Here is an 8,789-nt window from a genome sequence, read left to right on the forward strand (position 1 = left end):
CGCCACCATGCCCGGCTAATTTTTTTTTTATATATATATATATCAGTTGGCCAATTAATTTCTTTCTATTTATAGTAGAGACGGGTGTCTCGCTCTTGCTCAGGCTGGTTTTGAACTCCTGACCTTGAGCAATCCGCCCGCCTCGGCCTCCCAAGAGCTAGGATTACAGGCGTGAGCCACCGCGCCCGGCTGAGAAGAGGTTATTGAACGTTGGGAATGGAGGGATAAGGAGAGATTTGTCGAAGGATACAAAATTACAGCTAGATAGGAGGAAATAAGTTCTAGTATTCTATATCACTGTAGGATTACTGTAGTTAACAGTATACCTTCAAATAGCTAGAAGGAAGATATTGAATATTCCCAACACAAAAGTGAATATTTGATTATGGACATGCTAATCACCCTGATCTAATCGCCAGACATTATTTGTATTGAAACTGTTAGGTCTGGAGCCAAGAGGGAGACACAGGAAGTGTGAGGCGTAGCAAAATGCTGTTTATTTTGAGCATCTGGGTGTAGATGGGTGGGGGCCACCTCGAGGGAAGGGAGACCCTGGGGTTCTACAGAGGGTTTCTCCCTGGGGGGAGCGAGTACTTGGGCCAGAACCGATGCTGTACTCAAATTCTTTTCAAAAAACCAACTTCTGCAACCCTTGAGTCCATCTCAACCTGCAGAGATAAGGGAGGGGGGTAGTTTTGGCCTTATCAGGGCTGATAAGAATACCAGCACTCTGGGAGGCCGAGGCTGGCGGATTGCTCAATGTCAGGAGTTCAAAACCAGCCTGAGCAAGAGCTAGACCCCATCTCTACAATGAATAGAAATAAATAAATTTTATCTGGAGGCTTTGTTGAAATAAAAAAAAAAGAAAATAAAAGAGAAAGATTATTTTAAAATAAAAAAAAATTAATTGGGTAACATATATAGAAAAAATTAGGATGGGTGCCTGGCTCATGCCTAGAATCCTAGCAGTCTGGGAGCCCAAGGTGGGCGGATTGCTCAAGGTCAGAGGTTTGAAACCAGCCTGAGCAAGAGCCAGACCCCATCTCTACTGTATCTTATTTTTTGTTTTTTTTTGAAACAGAGTCTCACTTTGTTGCCCAGGCTAGAGTGAGTGCCCTGGCATCAGCCTAGCTCACAGCAACCTCAAACTCCTGGCTCAAGCGATCCTCCTGCCTCAGCCTCCTGAGTACCTGGGACTACAGGCATGGGCCACCATGCCCGGCTAATTTTTTCTACATATATTAGTTGGCCAATTAATTTCTTTCTATTTATAGTGGAGACGGGGTCTCACTCTTGCTCAGGCTGGTTTCAAACTCCTGACATGAGCAATCTGCCTGCCTCGGCCTCCCAGAGTGCTAGGATTACAGGTGTGAGCCACAGCGCCTGGCCTCAGCATTTTCTTAGTGATAATTGATGAGGGAAAGTTCTTACAAGCAAAGATACCTAACAGTTGTGGAAGGAATGATGGAATTGGCTAACTTGCCTTTGTGAGCCCTGATGAGGTGATCTTACTCAGATGTTGGTTTAACCAAGAAGGTACTTTGGGATTTTCACAGAAATTTCAATATCACCTTCTATGTGAATTCACTAATGAAATGGTCAGTGAAAGAAGCCAAGGAAGAGTTCACATGCTGTGACTCAGTTTCTCTCAAGTTCAACAACAGGCAAAACTAATCCATGGCTACAAGACAAGATGATTCATTCTGGGGAGATATAGAAGCCCTAAGGGCTCATTTTATAACAACACACAGGGGAGAGTTTTGTCCCCACCTACAAGCTGAGGAAGCAGGGCCCAGGGTGGGAGGAGGGGATGTGGCGCTTAAGTCACCAGTTCACTGGGGGAGGAGGCAGGATGCAAGCCCAGCTTTGGGTTCTCCTGGTGTTCCCACCCTCGGGACTCGAACCCACGCCGAGCACTAAGCCCCCCAGAGTCTGGGGACCGGGATTCACACTCCGCCGGGTGGATCCAGCTCTCAGCCACCCTACACACCCTTCACCTCCTCCCTCAGGCTCACCCTGAGAACTTCCTCTGAGCGTGTCTCCTTTTACCTTCTCCCAGAAGGGTGGGGGGAATCCAGGTTCTGGTTCTGCCTCCTGGCACTCACCTTTGTTAAGTACAGCCGCAGGGGAAATGGCCCCTCCTGGGAACCACGCCTTCAGTGGAGAATCGGGTTTTCACAGCTGCCCAGGAGATCTGACCTTCCTCATCAAGTTTGGGAACTGTGGGCTGGAAGGTGGCGAGAGGGAGGAGGCCGATTTGATGTAACCAAAGCCCTTCTCCTAAGGCCCTGGGGAGCCTTTCTTTGAGTCGATCTCTGGCTTGTGTGTTTGCTCTCCCTTTCTTTTTTTTTTAGACAGAGTCTCCCTTGTTGCCCAGGCTAGAGTGAGTGCCGTGGCGTCAGCCTAGCTCACAGCAACCTCAATCTCCTGGGCTCAAGGGATCCTTCTGCCTCAGCCTCCCGAGTAGCTGGGACTACAGGCATGTGCCACCATGCCCGGCTAATTTTATATATATATATATTAGTTGGCCAATTAATTTCTTTCTATTTATAGTAGAGACGGGGTCTCACTCTTGCTCAGGCTGGTTTTGAACTCCTGACCTCGAGCAATACGCCCGCCTCAGCCTCCCAGAGTGCTAGGATTACAGGCGTGAGCCACCGCGCCCGGCTTGCTCTCCCTTTCTTTTTCTTTCAAAAATATATTTTGAGGCTCGGAGCGGTGGCTCACGCCTGTAATCCTAGCACTCTGGGAGGCCGAGGCGGGCGGATTGCTCAAGGTCAGGAGTTCAAAACCAGCCTGAGCAAGAGCGAGACCCCATGTCTACTATAAATAAGAAAAGAAATTAATTGGCCAACTAATATATATAGAAGCAATTAGCCAGGCATGGTGGCACATGCCTGTAGTCCCAGCTACTCGGGAGGCTGAGGCAGGAGGATCGCTTGAGCCCAGGAGTTTGAGGTTGCTGTGAGCTAGGCTGACGCCACGGCACTCACTCTAGCCTGCCTGACAAAGCCAGACTCTGTCTCAAAAAAAGAAAAAAAAAAATCTAGTCTTAGTAGTTTTGGGTTTTTTTGCAAGATAAGCACAAATATGAAGTTTATTGAGGAGAGGAAGATAGGATTTTAGAGTGAGAAAAATTGACCCTTTGTTTTGATTAAAAAAAAAAAAGGCCCCAGGTTGGTCTTAAACTCCTGGACTCAAGGGATTGTCCCTGATCGGCCCGGTAGCTCACTCCTGTAATCCTAGCACTCTGGGAGGCTGACTGAGGTGGGAGAATTGCTTGAGCTCAGGAGTTTGAGACAAGCCTGAGCAAGGGCAAGACCTTGTCTCTACTAAAAAAAAAAAAAAAAATAGAAAGTAATTAGCTGGACAACTAAAAATATATAGAAAAAATTAGCTGGGCATGGTGGCGCATGCCTGTAGTCCCAGGTACTCGGGAGGCTGAGGCAGGAGGATCGCTTGAGCCCAGGAGTTGGAGGTTGCTGTGAGCTAGGCAGATGCCAGGGCACTCTAGCCCTGGCAATAAAGTGAGACTCTGTCTCCAGAAAAAAAGGGGGACCTTCCCGACTCAGCCTCCCAAGGAGCTGGGGCTAGAGCTGTGAGCCACTGCACCTGGAAATTGGAAGGACTTTAAGCAGTGAAATGATGCAAAATTTCTAAAAATTTTTTTTGAGACAGAATCTCACTTTGTTACTCAGGCTACATGCCATGGCATCAGCCTAGCTCACAGCAACCCCAATCTCCTGGGCTCAAGCGATCCTCCTGCCTCAGCCTCCCGAGTAGCTCGGACTACAGGCTTGGGCCACCGTGTCCGGCTAATTTTTCTATATATATATATTAGTTGGCCAATTAATTTCTTTCTATTTATAGTAGAGACGGGGTCTCTTGCTCAGGCTGGTTTGGAACTCCTGACCTTGAGCGATCTGCTCGCCTCAGCCTCCCAGAGCTCTAGGATTACAGGCGTGAGCCACAACGCCCAGCTTTCAGCGTTTTTTGTTTTTCTGTTGTTGTTGAGACAGTCTCCTTTTGTTGTCCAGGCTAGCTCACAGCAACCCCAATCTCCTGGGCTCAAGCGATCCTGCTGCCTCAGTTTCCCGAGTAGCTGGGACTACAGGCATGCGCCACCATGCCCGGCTAATTTTTTCTATATATATTAGTTGGCCAATTAATTTCTTTTCTTATTTATAGTAGAGACGGGGGTCTCGCTCTTGCTCAGGCTGGTTTCGAACTCCTGACCTTGAGCAATCCTCCCTCGTCAGCCTCCCAGAGTGCTAGGATTATAGGCTAGAGCCACCGCGCCCGGCCGCAAAATTTCTAAAATAATAGTGGAGTTAATCCTGGTTACTATTTGAAGAACACATTAAGCAGAAGCCAAAAGAAATGAGGGTAGATTGATGAGGTCATTCAGGTAACTCAGGGCCTAGAAAATGATGGCCAAGGAGATGACAAGAAAAATAAGCCCATTTGTTGACAGTGACTAAATCTCAGTAGCTGAGCAAACTAAAAATCAAACCAAAAAGTAGCAGGGAGGAAAAAAAACAAACCAGTTCTTACTAATTTCATTATGTAGTTTTCTTTTTATTTAGTTTACTTCAGCATATTATGGGGGTACAAATGCTTCTGAAACCCCTGGCCTCTACTGCAAGCCTGTCTGCCCCTTGCGTTCTCCTGCCTGGGAATCATGGCCTGTGGCCTTTCACGTCTGGCGCCTGCCTCTCCCTGCTCCGTAGAAGTGAACAGCCGACGACATGAGGGCCGAGGCGTGCGGAGCCCGCCTGGGATTCCACAATGGGATACAGGCAGTAAATGTTAGGGTCGTGGCAGCAGCCAAAGTGGACTATTCTGTGGCCAAGGAAGACATCCACAGGGCCCTTGACGCTGGGGTATAGGCTCAGATGGTATGCCGGAGCCTGGTGGCCTCTGTAGACGAGGCCTACAGGATAGGTGGGGTTCGGGGGCCTGGGCTGCGGGTCCACAGTACCCTGGCTGGGAGTGGTCTTGTTTGCAGCCTCAGGTGCCGGTGGCTGTGGAGGAGGGGCTTGCTTCGGCTGCACCGTCTTGCTCTTTGCTTTCTTCAGTTTTGCTCTGTGGTTCTTGAACCAAACCTGCGGAGAGAAGAGGGGAACGCTGTGGGTCAGTGAGCGGGCTGAGATTCTGGGAGAGTTTGCATTCTGCTCAACAGCTGGGTGCTTCTAGGTGGGAAGAGCTGGCTCCACAGCTTGGCCTTTTATATCCAAATTGCGGGACTCTCTCCCCAACCTAGTCTCAGGAAGGAGCGGAAGTAAGATTGTGGGGACAGAAACTGAGGCGGGGACCAGAAACTCTAGAGCAGGGGACTGGAGAGCAAAGGGGTCAGTCCCGGGGATGCCCGAGGGCTGAGGTCAGGAAAGGGAGGTTCGTGGGCTCCATTTATATATATATATAATGTTTTTTTTGAGACAGAGTCTCACTATGTTTCCTGGGATAGAGTGAATGCTGTGGCGTCAGCCTAGCTCACGGCAACCTCAAACGCCTGGGCTCAAGCGATCCTCCTGCCTCAGCCTCCCGAGTAGCTGGGACTACAGGCATGCGCCACCATGCCCGGCTAATTTGTTCTATATATATTAGTTGGCCAATTAATTTCTTTCTATTTATAGTAGAGGCTGGGTCTCGCTTTTGTTCAGGCTGGTTTCGAACTCCTGACCTTAAGCGATCCACCCTCCTCGGCCTCCCAGAGTGCTAGGATTACAGGCGTGAGCCACCGCACCCGGCCTAGAGTTTATATTTTTAAATGGTTGCAAAAAACAAACAAACAAAACAAACACAATAAGAATACTATTTTGTGGTGTGAAAATCTTATGAACTTCAAATCTGTGTCCATAAAATTTTATGGGAGCAAAGGTAGACCCCGCTTGTTTGCACATCCGTGGCTGCTTTTGCACCATGACGGCAGAGTGGAAGAGTTGTCAGAGAGACAGCTCGACCCACAGAGCCGAGGCTATTTACTCTGTGGTCCTTTACCGAAAAAATCTGCTCGTCTTTGCCCTGCGGGCTGGTAGACGGGATCATGGGGTGGGGATTGGAGTCTGAGGGGATTAGAGTGGTGTCCGCTCTCAGGAGTTATGCTGGGGGTCGGGGAGGGGCTCAGCGAGTGCGGCATGACTTTCCCACCTGCAGAACCGTCGGGTGTATGTCAATTTTTGAGGCCATCTCTCTCTGAAGGCTGGGGTTTGGGTATGGGTTCTCATTGAACAGCATGTTCAAAGCTTCCAGTTGCTTCTCGGTGAACATGGTTCGCTTTCTGTGCGGATGCACCTGGTGCGTGCCTGGAGAAAGGAGAGAAAGGCCCAGGTGGGAAACGGCCAACAGCTCTGTTCTCGAAACCCCGAGCGGCCCCTGCCTCTGCGCAGAGGTAAAGCCCGGCAGTCCACTGACTGAGGGGCTCAGCATTTTTTCTTTTAGTTTTTATTTTCCATTTATTTATTTATTTTTTGAGATAGAATCTTGGCTCTGTTGCCCAGGCTAGAGTGCCATGGCGTCAGCCTAGCTCACAGCAACCTCAAACTCCTGGGCTCAAGCAATCCTCCTGCCTCAGCCTCCTGAGTAGCTGGGACTATAGGCATGCGCCACCATGCCCGGCTAATTTTTCCTATATATATTTTTAGTTGGGCAATTAATTTCTTTCTATTTATAGTAGAGGCTGGGTCTCACTTTTGTTCAGGCTGGTCTCGAACTCCCGAGCTCAAAGGATCCTCCCACCTCGGCCTCCCAGAGTGCTAGGATTACAGGCATGAGCCACCGCGCCCGGCCTAGACTTATTGAGTATCTGTGTCCTCTCTATACTTTAAAAAATTTTTCAATTTTTTATTTGTTTTTGAGAGACAGGGTCTTACATTGTCACCCAAGCTGGAGTGCAGTGGTGCGACCACAGCTCACTGCAGCCTGGAACTTCTGGGCTCAAGGGATCCTCCTGCCTCAGCCTCCAGAGCAGCTGGGCCTAGAGGAGAGAGCCACCATGCCTGGCTACTGAGTACATTTAAGGAGTATAGCAAGGAAGTCAATGGAAAAATAAAATCACTGCTCTCATGGATATCAAATTTTAAAGGAGACACACACAGACTAAAAATATTAAAATATACATTAAGTTAGATAATGTTAAGTACTGTATAGAGAATAAAATTAGGGAAGGGGGAGAAGGAATTTGAGTTTTAATGACCATTGAGTCATGGAAGGCTGCCTGGAGGAGGTGAGAGAGTGAGCCATGTGCATATATGCAGAAAGGGGATTTCAGACAGGGAGTAAGTACAAAATGCCTGGGAATGATCACGAGATGAGTATGGTTGGAGTATAGAAGTATTAAGAAAATGTTGCCTTCCGGCTGGTGCAGTGGCTCACACCTGTAATCCTAGCAGTCCGAGGCAGGAGGATCACTCAAGGTCAGGAGTTCGAAACCAGCCTGAGCAACAGCGAGACCCTGTGTCTACTATAAATAGAAAGAAATTAATTGGCCAACTAATATATATAGAAAAAATTAGCCAGGCATGGTGGCGCATGCCTGTAGTCCCAGCTACTTGGGAGGCTGAGGCAGGAGGATCGCTTGAGGCAGGAGTCTGAGGTGGGCAAGGCTGACGCCACGGCACTCTAGCCTGGGCAACAGAGTGAGACTCTGTCAAAAACAACAACAACGACAAAAATGTTTCCTTCCAAGTTTCATTATAATGTTGATGAGAAAAACCCCTGAAATGTATTAAGGACATTAGGTGTGTGAGAAATGTTGGGGTCTTAGATAAGAAAGGCAAAACACTAAAGCTACAAGAGGACAATTCCAGAGATTATCTTTGTTACCCCTGAATAAGTGAAGGATTGCGACATTAGACACAAAGAGCAAACGGTTATAGGGAACACATGGTATATTGAGTACATTATAGCCAAGCAATACTGCTGAGAAGCAAACCCACTCTTCCACATGTGACGGAAAAATAGAAGCTTCTAACCATTTGAACACCTTATTTTGGGGGGATCCTTTCTTTCCCCCTGGGGTCGTGTCTGTCATCTGTCTATGTACCCATCTATCTGTCTACTTCCTGACAGACTTTGTTTTTACTCCCTACTCCCTTCGGTCCACTTGGGCCGTTTCATTTTCGGAGGAGCAGGTGGGTGAGTGATAGCTAATTTGGTGTCACCGCCTGCGTGGTTGTCAAGCAGGGTATTTCAGCTCCAGGGGAGCAGCCAGAGCTGGAAATTCCAAACTTGCGCAGGACTGTCCACATGCCCCAGTGAGTGACTGATTGAGCCACGCAGACATGCGGCCTTGAGCAAGTTACTTAATCCTTGCCTCAGCTTTCCCCATCTGTAAAATGGTGCACACCACGTAGTGTGCTCGTGACGACCGAATGACTTAACATTGGCCGTGCACTTGGAAAGATGCCCAGTGTCTAGTAAGACCTGGATAATTAGTAAATAGAACAAAACCAGCACTACAGACCTAGACGGATCAACATTCAATCTTTTCCAAGACTGCACATGTGGCCCCCTGGAGATCTAGACAGTCTCCTTTCGCTCTTTTTTTTTTTTTGAGACAGTCTCACTTTGTTGCCTGGGCTAGAGAGCCATGGCGTCAGCCTCCTGCCTTAGTCTCCTGAGTAGCTAGGATTACAGGAATGCGCCACCGTACCCAGCTAATTTTTTTTTCTCTATATATATTAGTTGGCCAATTAATTTCTTTCTATTTATAGTAGAGACGGGGTCTCGCTCTTGCTCAGGCTGGTCTCGAACTCCTGACCTCGAGCGATCTGCCCGCCTCGGCCTCC

General features: G+C 48.3%; 1 protein-coding gene across 1 annotated transcript; it reads right to left on the reverse strand.

Moving 5' to 3' along the window:
- Window positions 1-4,679: 4,679 nt before the first annotated feature.
- DPRX (divergent-paired related homeobox) lies at window positions 4,680-8,118 on the reverse strand. The gene is made up of 3 exons (XM_075998983.1): window positions 8,091-8,118; window positions 6,151-6,305; window positions 4,680-5,105 (listed from the first exon to the last, which is right to left on the reverse strand). The coding sequence occupies exons 1-3, from the start codon at window positions 8,116-8,118 to the stop codon at window positions 4,680-4,682; spliced, it is 609 nt and encodes a 202-aa protein (XP_075855098.1).
- Window positions 8,119-8,789: the final 671 nt, after the last annotated feature.

The sequence above is a fragment of the Microcebus murinus genome, chromosome 32 (assembly GCF_040939455.1).
Source record: "Microcebus murinus isolate Inina chromosome 32, M.murinus_Inina_mat1.0, whole genome shotgun sequence".
NCBI classification, from domain to species: domain Eukaryota; kingdom Metazoa; phylum Chordata; class Mammalia; order Primates; family Cheirogaleidae; genus Microcebus; species Microcebus murinus.

Excerpts from the sequence above, each read along its gene's own strand:
- DPRX (XM_075998983.1), bottom strand. The coding sequence starts at position 8,118 with ATGAAACGGCCCAAGTGGACCGAAGGGA. Across the intron at positions 6,306-8,090 it reads GCCCAAGTGGACCGAAGGGA|GCACGCACCAGGTGCATCCG; the intron begins GTAGGGAGTAAA and ends TCCTTTCTCCAG. Across the intron at positions 5,106-6,150 it reads TACACCCGACGGTTCTGCAG|GTTTGGTTCAAGAACCACAG; the intron begins GTGGGAAAGTCA and ends TTCTCTCCGCAG.